At 34.2% G+C, this 15,796-nt stretch overlaps 1 protein-coding gene across 10 annotated transcripts in view; it reads left to right on the top strand.

The window, feature by feature from the left end:
- The window catches only part of HECTD1 (HECT domain E3 ubiquitin protein ligase 1), a 54,605-nt gene that overhangs the window by 20,366 nt on the left and 18,443 nt on the right, over positions 1–15,796 (top strand). For 5 of the 10 annotated variants that reach the window (XM_015864916.2, XM_015864926.2, XM_015864923.2 and 2 more), the window contains 20 exons: positions 217–505; positions 814–890; positions 980–1,078; positions 1,412–1,526; positions 2,078–2,252; positions 3,585–3,723; positions 3,918–4,088; positions 4,900–5,122; positions 5,207–5,251; positions 7,923–8,186; positions 8,301–8,377; positions 8,962–9,096; positions 9,364–9,510; positions 9,867–9,961; positions 10,403–10,508; positions 11,932–12,066; positions 12,152–12,291; positions 12,746–13,069; positions 13,514–13,680; positions 13,861–14,037. In XM_015864916.2, the coding sequence (XP_015720402.1) occupies positions 217–505; positions 814–890; positions 980–1,078; positions 1,412–1,526; positions 2,078–2,252; positions 3,585–3,723; positions 3,918–4,088; positions 4,900–5,122; positions 5,207–5,251; positions 7,923–8,186; positions 8,301–8,377; positions 8,962–9,096; positions 9,364–9,510; positions 9,867–9,961; positions 10,403–10,508; positions 11,932–12,066; positions 12,152–12,291; positions 12,746–13,069; positions 13,514–13,680; positions 13,861–14,037 (3,100 nt within the window). The remainder of the gene's footprint in view (positions 1–216; positions 506–813; positions 891–979; positions 1,079–1,411; positions 1,527–2,077; positions 2,253–3,584; positions 3,724–3,917; positions 4,089–4,899; positions 5,123–5,206; positions 5,252–7,922; positions 8,187–8,300; positions 8,378–8,961; positions 9,097–9,363; positions 9,511–9,866; positions 9,962–10,402; positions 10,509–11,931; positions 12,067–12,151; positions 12,292–12,745; positions 13,070–13,513; positions 13,681–13,860; positions 14,038–15,796) is intronic. The other 5 variants (XM_015864921.2, XM_015864925.2, XM_015864922.2 and 2 more) reach the window with 3 other exon arrangements.

The raw sequence follows: 15,796 nt of genomic DNA on the forward strand, positions 1-15,796 counted from the left end.
TTTTCCAGTATGTATTTTAGTATATGGAAGACTTGTGTTGCTGTTTTATATATATGTTTATAGGCTATGAAAAATATATGCATATATATGCATACATATATATACATACATAGGTTATTTATGAAGAGGAGGAAAAAAAACTGAAACATTTCATATGGAAATGAAACCCAATTTTGATAGTATTTTCTAAAGCCCTGTATATTTTTTATTGTTCAGACTTTTAATTATTTCCAGGATCTCCTAAGATCTGAACTTCCAGATTCTATAGAAAGTGCGTTGCAGGGTGATGAGAGATGTGTACTGGATACCATGCGGTTAGTAGATCTTCTTTTGGTGCTACTGTTCGAAGGGAGAAAAGCCCTGCCAAAATCCAGTGCTGGATCTACAGGCAGAATTCCAGGATTGCGAAGACTGGATAGTTCTGGTGAACGTTCTCATCGGCAGCTGATAGACTGCATCCGCAGTAAGGATACCGATGCATTAATAGATGCTATTGACACGGGAGGTAAGCAAGAACAGTCTGGAAAGGAAGTAAGATATTTTATTTATCTTTCTGTTTTTATTATCTATGGTGTTGTAATACGTAGGTGGTATCTTGAAATTTCATATACAAGTTGACTTTGTTAAATGTACAACATTTCCTGTTAGTAATAACTCCAATGCAACTTTTTCCTTTTTTTCTGGATTACTGTTAACAGTATAAATATATTTATTGGAGATGTTTAATTTTTTTTCAGACCTACCATTTGCTTAAGAAACATTGCTGATCTTTTAATACTTTATATTTCAATTAGTTTTCATTGTATCTTTCAGCTTTTGAAGTAAATTTTATGGATGACGTAGGACAAACTCTTTTAAACTGGGCCTCAGCTTTTGGAACTCAGGAAATGGTAAGTAGATTTCAGATAATCTTAAAAGTTTAGGTTATTTTTATAAAGCAAGACATGAAAAAACTTGTTTGCTTTTTCTTGTTTTATAGGTAGAATTTCTCTGTGAAAGGGGTGCTGATGTTAACAGAGGGCAGAGGTCATCCTCATTACATTACGCAGCATGTTTTGGAAGACCTCAGGTAGCAAAGGTAAGATTTAAACTGATGCTGTTAGGGAGCTTTATATACTGAATTTTTGCTTTGTTCTATATATAGGTTCTTTGATGCAGTATGTTCAATGTGTGTTGTCACACAGTTTCTTGTGCTTTACCATGTTCGTTGCAATCTGAAGTTTTGGTTACAGTAAGTCAGTAATATGAATAAAAGTAGTTTTTTATCAGTTTTACAGATATAATCACATTCTATTCTAACTTTGCATACAAGCATGAGAAAAATGTTGGAAGAATGTGTGGAAAAATACATTTATATCTTTGGAAGAAGGAATCTTAATATTGTTTATTATTTGATAATATATGTTCTCAGACTCTCTTGCGACATGGTGCAAACCCTGATTTAAGAGATGAAGATGGGAAAACTCCTTTAGACAAAGCTCGTGAAAGGGGTCACAGTGAAGTAGTAGCTATTCTCCAATCTCCAGGTGAGGGCAGATTCTAATTCCTTACCCTTTTAACTCAGTTACAAGAATTTGTGCTCGATATAAAATAATTTCAAGAAAAAATAGTGTTTTGTGACCAGCCTTGCAAATTACATGTAAAAATTTTAACATTTCACGTGTTCTTGAGAGTTGGGGGACTACAGAAGAAACTCAGTGGACATAGGCAATGCCAGTGGTACTGGCCTACGGCTGTTGAATGGGAGTAGACTGGTATTTTACTATGTGTTTAGAACATGTCAGTCTTGGTAGCTTCTTTGGCATCCTTTCTACGTGTAAACTGTACTTTACCTGCTTGTGAGTCTCTAATAGCACTATAGTCATAGATAGTTGTTCGTTTGTATTTATCTAAATTATTTTGAGCTACTCTAATGAGTGATTTTTGGTGGTACTTTATCTCATAATTTTCGTTATGAAGTCTTGACATATAAATTTTACTTTTTATAAACATGTATTACTGTTCAGGCATCCATATGTTAATAAAGAAAACTTTTTACTTTTATATGAAGGGTGTTTTTTATTTGTTTATTTTCCAGGAGATTGGATGTGTCCTGTTAACAAAGGTGATGAGAAGAAAAAGAAAGATGCAAACAAGGATGAGGAAGAATGTAATGAACCCAAAGGAGATCCAGAAATGGCACCTATATACTTGAAAAGATTATTGCCTGTATTTGCACAAACATTTCAACAAACTATGTTGCCTTCAATAAGGTAATTGGCAGGATTATCGATTTCTCTGCGTATATTTTCACTTTTTAATAATCTCTGATAAAGTTGCGAAGGTGGATTAGTTTTTTATTTTTTTTTAATAAAAATTATCACAACTGGAAGGTGAAGTCATGCAAGTGACATTTTAACACATTTTTGTTCAAATAGAAGTGATGGTTTGAAAAAAATTTAGAGTTCTGTTTTTACTTAGTATTTTAAATAGCTTTCTTCCTTTCTGGGGAAGTGGTGTCTTGGAAGGAATATGATTAGTCAAAAGGCATACTATTGACTGCAGGTATCATTATGACAGAATATTTTGTGTTCTTATAGTAACTTGCACTATGGATACTCTATTTAGTTTCAGCTGCTGTAATGGAAGTACTCTTTTAGGAGAGGAAAACCAATGAAGTGGTACATACATAGAGGAACTCTGACTGGAAAAAGTTACTGCAGAAGGCTTCTTCATAGCTTAAGTGTACATCAACTGGGAAAAATGCTTGTTGCTGAGAGAATTAAAGCAATCTAATTCGATAAAGCAATACTGTGGGTGGCATAGTGATGTTTGTGATAAATTGTGTCTCACCATAACGTCTCAGCCTTTTACACTGTGAACGTAAAATTTGCTTTCTCTCTTACTTGCGATCCCATTCTATAGGTACTTTCAGGGATTAAGTACTTTGGGGCAGCTTAAATTAGGCCATTTCAAATAAAGGGAAAAAGAAACTATATTAAGCATCTTTGTGTAATTAATTGCTGTTGAAGACTGTAGCTTTCCGTATTTTAGAGCTTTCTTTTTGAATGTGGTTAATCATTTGTTTAAAAGTCACTTGGAATAAAAATTCATCTTTAACCATAGACAAGTAATTGGCTTCTGAATTTATTTTGCTTTCTAACATGGGAAATGGAATGGTCTAATAGTAATTTTAGACTTGAGAACTCTAGGGATCTTAACCAAAATGCTGAAAGCGTGTGACAGGCTGAAGACTGAAATAGATACCTAAGTGTCAGATGGTGTACGCAGAAATGAATTGCCATCACTGAGAGTGGTTAAAGGCAGAATGTGAAATTGACTTGACTGCAGAAGGGTGGAAAAGACTAAAGTATGTTAGAGTGTCATAGTATTGTAGGATCAAGAAGATCAGTAGGTGGATTATTCTTGGGGTTAATCTGGGACTTAATGATCTGTTCCAGAACTGGAACTCATTTCAGAAAACTGTTTCAGTAAACTTGCATAAATGTAGTGCAAAAGCAATTTTATCTTGAATGTTTTTGTTGCCTTGAGTTCTGCTTCCTTTATCTTTGTAAGAAATCTTTTTCCTGTCATCTGTTTTAAAGGAAAGCAAGTCTTGCTCTCATTAGGAAAATGATACATTTTTGTTCTGAGGCGCTGCTGAAGGAGGTTTGTGACTCTGATGCTGGCCACAATCTGCCCACAATACTGGTTGAGATAACAGCTACAGTTCTTGATCAAGAGGTAGGAAGAAGTAACATTTCTCAAAACCATTAAAAAAATCAACAATAAAAAAAAGAATTATGCTTATCAATTCCTCATGCTTAATAATAGTGAATGTTAAAGTGTTTACAGCATTCATCTATAACTGGGATTATCGTGTCAAGATATTAGGTAAAGAGTTCTCACTTATTTTTTTCCTTTTCAATTTATTACAGGATGATGATGATGGCCATTTGCTAGCCTTGCAAATCATAAGGGATTTGGTGGATAAAGGTGGTGATCTTTTTCTAGACCAACTGGCTAGACTTGGTGTAATCAGTAAAGTGTCAACTCTGGCAGGACCTTCATCTGATGATGAGAATGAAGAGGAGTCTAAACCTGAGAAAGTAAGTGTGGAAATGCTATATTTATTTGTTCCTGTAAAACCAGAACTTCTAATACAGTACTGTGAAAATGTCCAGTGGAAGGCAGCTAGATAGGTTACTAAATTAATGCTTATTGTATGCCCATTTTTGAATTGTTTTGTCACTGTTGTTGCTCTTGTTTTGTAGTTTAGTTTCCTCTACTGAGCATTCGTATTTGTACATAGTTATGATAAGTGGACACTGATATTTGCTGTGCATCTATTTCAATGTGCATATATCAAATAACTGTAGGATGTCTTTGTGTGGAATATATTAAAAGTGTAAAAATGAAAATAATTTTCCACATGATAAATAGCTTAAATGCATGTTGAAGTTGTTTGCTGATTTCCAGTGGTCATTTACAGACAGCTCAGATACTTGTATTATTCATTTAATTAAAATTTGTAGTTATGCCTTAAGTTTTGCTGCCATCTGCACATGTTTTTAGACAACTGGTTTAGGTGGCCCTGCATATAAGCCAGGAGTTTGCGCAAGATGTCCGTCAGAGGTCTCTTCCTGCCTTGAGCATTCTGTTGTCATAAAGTGGGTTTTGAAGAGAGGTAGATGCCCCAGTCAGTAGACTGCTGTTATTGAGTTGATGGGCATCTGAAAAGGGACTTTTTCAAAGTAGTTCTGTTAATGAAGGCTTTCAAAGGTGTATTTTACAGGCAGGAGGGCTTAGTTTGTTTTGTACTTAAATCTTTTTCTAAAGATTTGTATTCTGTGTTTTGTTTTTCAGTAGTGTTTTTTGTTTGTGTGTTTTGTATTTAAATACTTTTTTGTTTTAATACAGGAGGATGAACCACAGGAGGATGCTAAAGAGTTGCAGCAGGGTAAACCATATCACTGGAGAGACTGGTCAATCATTAGGGGAAGGGACTGCCTGTACATATGGAGTGATGCTGCAGCTCTGGAACTCTCTAATGGTAGTAATGGATGGTTCAGATTTATCTTGGATGGGAAACTGGCCACAATGTATTCCAGTGGAAGCCCTGAGGGAGGATCTGATAGTTCAGGTAGTTTTTCCACAGTTCAAATCTTAAGTTTTGAGATTATGTTATTTGTTTATATAATTTGATTGGAGTTATTTTGTTTTGCAGGAATTGGATTACTAAATAGTAAAGGATGTAAACAGGTGGAAGGTGGTCAGTTAATTGTGATGCTTTTCATGAGATAGCATGTGACCGTAACTTGACTTCCTTGTTGATTTGTGTAAACATCTTGCCAGTGAAAGTGTATTAACTTTGTTTTGTTTTGTTTCTTCTCCACGCATACTTAATTTTTCACTCCAGTCATTAAAAGCACTTTGTAGTGGCTGTCCCAAGAAAAGCAAGTTGAAATGGCAATCTGTTGTTTGCTTCTTGCTAGCAGAATGAAGTTGCATGTGTTTGGAGACATGGAAAGTTTCTCATCAAGACTGGGAAACAAATTACAGTATTTTAATTGTTGGAGAGACGATAAGGGGATGGACCTTATATACTGGCAGTGTACAGAGTTTTGTTAAATGTTCTGTACAGAATATACAACTCATTATGGATGTAAAAACAATCCCTTTTTGTTTCATCTTTTTTGCAGCAGTTCATACATTTATGAGCCAATAGATATAAAATGTTTTATGACATTAAGTTTCCAACAAGCCATTGAGTGAAATAACAGAACATGTTATATTATGATTCAGGATAGAAGTGCCAATGTCATTATCCCTCAATTTTTAGGTGTGAGCACAAGTTGAGGTATGGTGCGTTTCTAGATTATAACACAACTGGAAACCACTTCTGAACTTTTTTCTACAAATTGTGTTCTCTAATTCTTTAAGCAAGGAAAACAGTTTCTGTGTTGATATACTGGTTTGTCATACAACGTAATTCTAAGAAAATCCATGAGGTTCATTTCTTAATCATCATATCCCCTGGATGCCACTTCTGCTTGCTTCCTTCCAGCTAGTGGAATGGGATGGAATTCTCCTGTTTCTGTAGAAGAGCAATTGAGTGGGAGTGAAGAAAACTTTGTTAATTGAAGTTATATGATTGTTAATTGAAGTTTATATGCCTGTTCCTCTCAGTCTTTTTTAATTTTTTTTAATTTTTTTTTTTTTTTAAAATTATTGAGTAAATCCCAAGTTTTTGAATAAGATCTCTAGCATGGTTATTATGGAAGACAGTTAGCTAAGCTGCAGTTAAATTAGGGGTTTTTTCTATTTTTTTCTGTTGAGAAGACGTCTACTAAGGAGTGCTGACATTGCAGTGTCATTGCTTGATATTTAACAATTAGCTAGTTGTTAAGCATGTGCAGCAGTCTCTTGAGATACAAAACTAGCGTTTAAGATTTAACTAAAATTCCTACAACACAGTATTGATTCAGAATAGTTTCTTTGTTTCTTTACATCTTGAACTGTACAATATGTCCTGCTGTCCTAAATCATTGCTGATTAATCCCATGATAGACTTTTTAGTAATGTAATGACTGGCAGGACTATAGAGGGTTGACTAATGGAATTTGTTGGTGTGTATTGCATGATGGGCAAATGTCTGTATTTCAAATGTTTGTGGAAGGTCTTTCCTCACTCCTCTCTACTTTAGCTTAATAATTGTTTGTTTGAATTCTTAAGGGAAAAAGAAAAATTCAATGCAAAAATTTAAATTCAGTGGCAATTCTTAATGTGGATTTCAAAATTTTGTCTAAAGGAATCCCAAAATTATTTCCAACTATGCATAATCATTGCACTTTCAGTGTGATATACAATATAATAAATAAAAGTATACATACAGGAACTTGGAAGGGTTTCATTATTGGATTTTTTTTTTTAATGAAGTTCACTGGATGCTAAAAGTTTTAAGCACTAAAGAGTGGTATGCCTCAAATTTATTTTTGCATACAGAAGACTGTTCATGTCTTAAAATGTGTTAAGCAGCAAAAAAAAAAGGCAAATTAAAAAAATCGTACAGTGTAAGTCATTGCAACAAACAGGAAACAGCAATTTTATGTATTTGTTGGGCTACAAATGTAATTGTGATCTCATCAGATATTCTAGAATTATGTTAACTAATGTTTTAATGTAACATGCAGTCTTAATTACTGCAATAGCAAAATATAATTGAAAAATTAAGTAGTTCAGAATAATTTCAAGCTTGATGGCCTGCATATCCAAAAAGTAGCATGTGGGCTTGTTTGTTTATCTGTTATCTCTATAAAAATATCTGCTTCTTATCAGATTTCATTTGGTGCTGTTAGATTTAGTTTGTATTTCTCTCAGAAGTGGTGAATGTAGAAATTCTGCAAAGTAGATAATTTAAAATTTTAATATTGCTTATAAAAATGTTCTCTTTTTTGTTGAGGTTGTGACAGTTAATCCGAACAAGTCGCTGTTATTTTAGTTTTGACACATGGATCTCATAATGTTTTCTAAAGTTTTTGTGATATTTTTTCCATTTTTTTAAAAATAGTTTTAGTGTTTTTTTTTCCCCTCCACTTGCTCTAAATGCAGTTGATCACTCTTTTCCAGTTGGAAGATTTGTTTAGTTTTCTGTTTCTGAAACATGAGTAGGTCATGATGGCAAAAATGAGATTTAAATTATTTTTACAAAGCAAAGCTTATCATGGATTTTTTTGATATTAGTATAAAGAGTCGTGGTCCATTTTAGTGTGATATCACTGCTGGCATACATAGCGGGTAGAATTTTAAAATACAACTTTTAATTTTAAACGTAATTTTGCATTGAATGTGCCCAGTTATTTTGCTCTTGGGGAAAAAAATTACTTGAGATGGTGAAATCAGTTGTTAGAAGAAACAAAAAATACTTGTTTCTTTTTAACTAGAAAGTAGGAGTGAATTCCTTGAGAAGCTGCAAAGAGCTCGAAGCCAAGTAAAGCCATCTACTACAAGTCAGCCAATTTTATCAGCACCTGGGCCGACTAAACTTACTGTTGGAAATTGGTCACTTACCTGTTTAAAAGAAGGAGAAATTGCTATCCACAATTCAGACGGTCAGCAAGCTACAATACTGAAAGAAGATCTGCCAGGCTTTGTGTTTGAATCTAACAGAGGAACAAAGCATTCATTTACAGCTGAAACCTCTCTGGGTAAGTATGTAGGTATGTATGATGCGTGGGTAGGAGCATGTGTATACCAGGTAGTTTGTTTCTTTGTTTTACATACCTGTGGGAAATGATGACATTTCTAAAAATACATTTCAGGATCAGAATTTGTGACTGGTTGGACTGGCAAAAGAGGAAGAAAGCTAAAATCTAAGCTGGAGAAGACAAAGCAGAAGGTTGGCAAACATCTTTTAGCTTTATACTTAAAGTTTATTTTTCATTATGCATATGGAGATATAGTTTTTTCTCTTAGTGGTTTAAGATATCTTTAATTTCAGCTATACACAATTTAAGTTTGAAGGCGAAAGCTGGAAAGCCAAACTTACAACAAAGCTGCAGCTGTTTTTATCCACACCATTTCATTTGCTGTACTGTTTTAAAGGAAAGCGATTCTTTTTCTTTTTTTAATTGTAAGGAAATCCAGTTCTCTTGGTGTCACTATCTTTTGTGAATCTTTTTTTTTTTTTTTTTTTAGAGTTAGTGGTGTATATAATGCATGATTCATCTATTGCTTGTTTGTTTGCTTGTTTGTTGTTTTGATTGGATGGAAGTTGTGTATTTGATTGGAATGTTTTGGTGATTGTTAAAGCTTAATTTCTGTAAGTTTCAGTAAGATTCTGCTTATTTCCTTATGTTTGCCTGTGTAATTTATCCTTTCACAGCCTTTTCATCTTATAGTGTACATTGTATGGTAGTTTTCTGTTTCTGGAATCTTGAATAATAAAGTGGTCTCAAGCACATTATGAAAATCCTTTCATAGGTACGTACTATGGCAAGAGATTTGTATGACGATCATTTTAAAGCTGTTGAAAGCATGCCTCGAGGAGTAGTTGTAACACTGAGGAACATAGCAACACAGTTAGAGTCTGCATGGGAACTTCATACAAACAGACAGGTAAACATGTCTCCTTTATTCTATGTGTGCTGTTAGTGGATTTAGCATAGCAACATTTAGACTCATCTGTGTGGTTATGTAAAAGAAAGGCACAATGTGTCTATCTGAACTGTGTTTTTATAGTGGTATCTTTTGTGTGGGATGGGGATTTTTGGTGAGGGTTTTTTTTTTTCTTAGTGCATGTGCTTTACTGGGAGCTCATTTTTCAAATGATCCGGGTGAAAAACCGTTGCTTTGTTTCACCACAGTTGTGTTCTTGTCTTTCAGTGTATCGAGGGAGAAAACACTTGGAGAGATTTAATGAAGACTGCTTTGGAAAACTTAATTGTTCTTTTGAAGGATGAGAATACCATTTCTCCATATGAAATGTGTAGTAGTGGATTGGTTCAATCATTGCTTACAGTTTTAAATAATGTGAGTTTATAGAACATAAGTCTCTGAAGAAAAGCTTTGAAAGAATATGCCTTAATTTGAAGATCTGTTATAAATGTGTTTTTTTCTGTCATGATGAAAATTAAGTGGACTTGCACCAGTCATTGATCTGACCCATTAAGTACACACTATCACTATAGATTGCTTTGGTTCAAGCATGCTGCTAAATGTCTTTTATTTAACAGTGGTCACTTGTAATGGCTGGTATTGTTTAGCTTTAGATGTTTAGATTTTTAAATAGAGAATTCAGTAAGCCTAAGGGGATATTTTGCCAATATAAAGGATGAATGTGTTGCTCTTTATTAAAAGTAATATACATCATTTTTTTTCTCTCTTAGAATGTTGATTTAGATATGAAACAAGACTGTAGTCAACTAGTAGAAAGAATAAATGTATTCAAAACAGCATTCAGTGAAAATGAAGATGATGAGAGGTAGGTTAAAAAAATAAAAAACAAGGTTTTTGATTAAGTGATGGATGTTTAAAGTAGTTTGAAGGCAAATTCAATTTCTTTCCATTACCATTTGTCTTTCTGTGATTAAATAGAGAATTGGTCTTAAAAGACTGCATTTTACACTGAGTATTGAAGTAGTAATTAAAAGAACAATTGAATTACTTCTATCTGCAAGAGTCAACTGTGATGGATGTGTGTTTGTTGACAAATATAAAGGTGATGTTTTCGTTCATTACTGTTGACATGTTAATATTTTTCTTACTGGGCTGTGGCCAGACTGGACACCAAAGGTGAACAACTCAAGCTACACCAGCAGAAATAGCATATTGAAATACTTGCTACGTCTGGGTATTATTCATTGAGATACTGTGGATTTTTTTTCTTGTGTGTGTGATAACCTGGTAACTGTTCACTTCACAGTCGACCAGCAGTTGCATTAATTCGGAAATTAATAGCAGTGTTAGAATCTATTGAACGTCTACCTCTTCACTTGTATGACACACCAGGATCTACTTATAATCTTCAGGTAAATTTACAGTAATATCACATAGTATTGCATATTGTTACACAACTGAATATTTTATATGAATTTCAGGAAGAATTACACACATGAAATTTGGATGAAATACACTCTTGTAAATTGGATAGAGTTAACTAAATAACAACATTCTTGGCATTTTATTGTTCTAATACCTTTCCTAAATGTTTGGATCTTCCTCTGCTTTCATTTACTTTCATACTGTGAAGCAAAAATAACAGTGACTTTTTTTTTTTTTGGCCTTTAATGTTCTTTTCATGTAAGAATGAGTATCTTCATAACTAGATTGTAATTGTATCCAATAAGAAGGGTTTGTTGAAAACAACTGTAAAACAAGTTCATTTATGATGCCTGAAGATGGGCTGTAATAGTTTAAAGGGCTCCTGTATGCCCAGTATGGTATCATCTCAGCTTAGTAGCTGATGAGTAGCTCGTTGTAAAGGAAAGCTTCAATTTGAAGAAAAAAAATGTGTTTTTTGAATGTGTATATCTGTGTAGATATATATATAGATATAGATACACAAACACAAGTGCATATATATATATATATATATATATATATATATATATATATATAATATAAATATTACAGGAATTTCATGGAGTCATAGTGTGAGTTGGCTTGTAAGGGACTTAAGAGGCTGTATAATTCCCACCTCCCTGATATGGACCTGGTTACATTCCACTACATAAGGTTGCTCCTGATCTTGATAACTTCCAGCGATGGCACATCCACAGCTTCTCTGGGCAACCTCTTCTAGTGGCCTACTCTCATTGTGGAGAATTCCTTCCTAATATCAAATTCATACGTACCCTATTTTAGCTGAAAGCTATTATCCCTTGTCCATTCCCAGTATTACCTGATGAGGAGTCCCTCTTGGAGCTTTTGTGGAAGCTACCTTTAGGTCCCTGGAAGCTGCTGTAAGATCTTCCTGTACCCTTCTCCAGACTGAACAACCCACTCACTCAGCCTGTCTACACAGGAGGGGTACTCCAGCCCTCTGATCATCCTCATGGCCCTCCTGTAGATTCACTCCAACAGATCCATGTCCTTTTTAAGCTTGAGGACCCCAGAGCTGAACTCAGTATTCCAAGTTTGCTGTTATTACCATAGGTAATATTGAATAGGTCAGTGTAATTTGGAAATTAAAACTGAACAGACATGAAATATGCAAATATTCTCTTCATTACCTAGTTAGTTGGCTTATATGTTGCCTGTTATTGAAGAACTGTTGGGGTGACAAAAATGGAGCAGCTTTTAAAGCAGAAAATTAGAATATAACATTTCTTAAATTGCGCAGAAATACATCTCTTAAGCCACTGGAACTACTGTAGTAAGATATAATTGCTTTTCTTAAAACTACAAAACTTAAACAGTAAAGCCTGGATTAATGTCTAGATACTCTTTCAGATATTGACGAGACGTTTGAGGTTTCGTTTGGAACGTGCTTCAGGGGAAACATCCTTAATAGATCGAACTGGCAGAATGCTAAAGATGGAGCCACTGGCAACTGTTGAATCTCTAGAACAGTATCTTCTGAAAATGGTGAGTAACATACTATGCACACAGCTGAAAGGAGTAATTGCATTCTTCATCCTTAATTTTTTTATTTTTTTACATTTATATGTAGGTTGCAAAGCAGTGGTATGACTTTGATAGGGCTTCATTTGTTTTTGTACGAAAACTACGTGAAGGCCAAACATTTGTATTCAGGCATCAACACGATTTCGATGAAAATGGAATTATTTACTGGATTGGAACAAATGCGAAGTGAGTTTCTTTGTTTAAGCTAAATATTTGGAATTCCAATGTAATAAACAATATCCAGTGGGGAGAAAATGAAAATTCGTAATGAAGTAAAGTTTGTTACTTTTTTTTTCCTTTTTAAGAATGGGAGTTATCTTTGCTTTTGCTGTTGATCAGTGTAATTATTTTTGGCTCTTCTTGAATAATAGAAAACTGTATCTGAAGGCCACTTGAGAATTAGTTTGTATGAATGGGTAAAATGAAGGGGTGGGGATGGTTGGATTTTTGTTAGTTACTGTAGCAAAGTAAAGTATTTGGAACATTCTAAAGAAGTTTTTTAATTATCTAAAATGATACAAATTTTTGGTTTGTAATAAACTGCTGTAATCAATAATTTACAGTAAACTGTCAAATGTTAGTGATACCTGTGTTTTAATGTAAGTAATAATTGAACAGTACGTTTCTCTTTTCAATATAGAACTGCATATGAGTGGGTAAATCCAGCAGCCTATGGGTTAGTAGTGGTTACATCCTCAGAAGGAAGAAATCTGCCTTATGGCCGTTTAGAAGACATCCTAAGCCGTGACAGTTCAGCTCTCAATTGTCATACTAATGATGATAAGAATGCTTGGTTTGCCATAGATCTTGGCCTTTGGGTTATACCATCAGCTTACACATTACGCCATGCTCGAGGTTATGGACGATCTGCTCTCAGAAATTGGGTTTTCCAGGTATCTAAGGATGGACAGAACTGGACTACTTTGTATACTCATGTCGATGACTGTAGTCTCAATGAACCAGGGTATGTCAGTGCATTTTACTAGCTTTTATGAAATTGTGCTCAGTTAAAAACATGCTTGACTGTGATCTAATTTAATGTGTGCCGTGGATACAGTGTGTAATTACATGAAGGGGTGGCCTAGGTTACCAAGGATGGATTGGAAAATAAGGGATTCATAAGTTCATGTAATGCCATTTATATTTTTCTGTGATTGTAAATTCACTTTTTGCAGTTTTTTAAAATTTTTTTAAAAGAAAATAGTAAAACCAGCACTCATTCAAAATTTGCTCCTAATGTTACTAGGTTTTATATCTCTTATGTTCTTGGCACCTTTCTGATTTTTATCTATGAGTGATCACTGTCATGATTTGTTTGATAATAATTCTGAAGTGCTCTGTTTATTAAAAAATAAATAAATGACAAAAATTCTCTCTCTACCCATACCTTTTTCTAACAAATTTGAAGGTCTACAGCAACATGGCCTTTAGATCCTCCAAAGGATGAGAAACAAGGTTGGAGGCATGTTAGAATAAAACAAATGGGAAAGAATGCCAGTGGGCAAACACACTACCTCTCCCTGTCTGGATTTGAACTTTATGGCACTGTGAATGGAGTATGTGAAGACCAGTTGGGTAAGCAAAGTAATGCGTGTATCCTCTTTGTTCCCTTAAAATAGTAATGAACATAAAGTATACAAATAAGTGTAGAATAACCAGGCTGACTTTTGCACTGGAACTTGCTTAAAAACAAGCTCCCTGTTCAATATTGCTAAATTTTTACAGTCATTTAATTCCACTTTGTATTTCTTGAAGGAAAAGCTGCTAAAGAAGCAGAAGCAAATCTGCGAAGGCAGCGACGTCTGGTCCGCTCTCAAGTTTTGAAATACATGGTTCCAGGAGCTAGGGTAATCAGAGGAATTGATTGGAAGTGGAGAGATCAGGATGGAAGCCCACAGGGTGAAGGCACTGTTACAGGAGAATTGCACAATGGTGAGTACAAATTGTCTGAATTTGTAGATCTCTGTAGCATGACTATTCAATATTTTGCTATCTGCATGTGGAATTGGTAACATCATCGTATTTTTACTGTGGTGTCTTGAGGAAGTTGATACTTTTGGGGAGGAGGTAGTAAATTGACTGTAACTACAGTTACAGTACTCATAAAATTCCATTTTAATGCACGGGAAAGAAATTGTTGTAAGTGAAATATTTTTAGACCTTTACTGGTTAGGGTTTTTTTTGTTTTTCTTTGTTATTGGTTTTGTTTTTTGTTGTATTGACATTCATTACAAAGAAATAAAAATATGCCAAGTCTGTTGACGCTTAGTGATTTATCTTTGGGGCTGCAAAATCTTTATTTACATTTTTCATTTCTTCTAGCTTAGCATTTGCAGTATTTTTCTTGACTTTTGTTGTGTCCTCTACCTTTCCTACCTTGCTAGCTTCATTGGGATTGAGTTCTTATTTTGTTGATTAAAAAAAATTTAAATGAATGAGGGATCAAAAGCGAAACCTGCAACAGCCAGGGGAGTCATTGCACAAGAGGATGAGATATTGAGAGGTCAACAGGAGAGGCTGGACGTGCTTTCCCAGTTTCCCCCACCTTTACTCTTATTTTGATCTACATAAGACTGACCTTGTTTCTGAAGCATTTAAAGTCATTCTTAGTCAGGTTTTTAGTTGTCATTTCTTAAAAAATAGAGCACTGTCCAAGATAAGACAATCTAAAATATTTTGAAAAATTGAGTCTTTTTAAAGCCATTCAGTGTAGCCTGTAGGGAACCATCCTATCATGCAGATGTGTAGCTGCACTTTCACTTTTTTAGATATTAAATCTAATTTGTGAGTAGTGTATTACTAACTTAATGTTTTTTTGTTCCTACATTCTGGTAAACTTTTCCCGTTTAAGCATAGGTAAAATTTGTCAAATGATGCCGAAGTGTGAAAAATCTATCAGTGTATTTTTAGTCCTGTCACAGTTGTCCTGCAAATAGAATTCAGAAATTAATATCCCATTGGCTTTTCTGCAATTATTAACATGTTTAGACAAATCTTGAGTTGTTTGGGAGCCAAAATAATGAAGCAACAGGACTAAAAGAAACAAATATTTTCTGCATATTTTAAAAAAATTGTGCAGGTTTTGAACTGTTTGTGATTAATATTATAAAAGGAACTGCACAAAAAAGGAAGAATAATTTAATTGTGCTTTTTCAGAATTCCCAATCCAGGTACACATAAAGAGAAAAAATCATACTGTTTAACTGTGAGAAACTTTTTTTGTGTGTTTGGTTAAGGAAGACCAGTAAAATGTAGGAAGATACCTAAGTTTTTCTTTGGCACATTTGCCTCTCAGAGCTTCTGTGGCATGAAACTAGTCAGATGTAGGTCATGTAGATGAAGTAAAAAAGAAAAACGTGATATGAGCCTGCTCACGTGGGAATGTGATGTCTACTTCTGGAAGCTTTATCCATTTTTAAAACGTTCTTCCTCCAGAGTGATACTTCTAAAAAGAAAAATGCTTATGATCTTCTATTTCAGTCTAAAGTGATGATGGAATTGATTAGAATAGTGGCACAAGATTTGATAAAGTTAATGTACAATAAGAAGAAATAAGTTTTTTAGTTGACAGAGATTATGGTAGATATCAGACAAGCAAAAAGATTTTTTCCCCCCATTTCTATTCTAGTTAGCTGAATTTTATGTGTTACCCTTATCGTTACAGCTTTAATGTTTTCCTTCACTAAGTTAT

Source organism: Coturnix japonica, chromosome 5 (assembly GCF_001577835.2).
Source record: "Coturnix japonica isolate 7356 chromosome 5, Coturnix japonica 2.1, whole genome shotgun sequence".
NCBI classification, from domain to species: domain Eukaryota; kingdom Metazoa; phylum Chordata; class Aves; order Galliformes; family Phasianidae; genus Coturnix; species Coturnix japonica.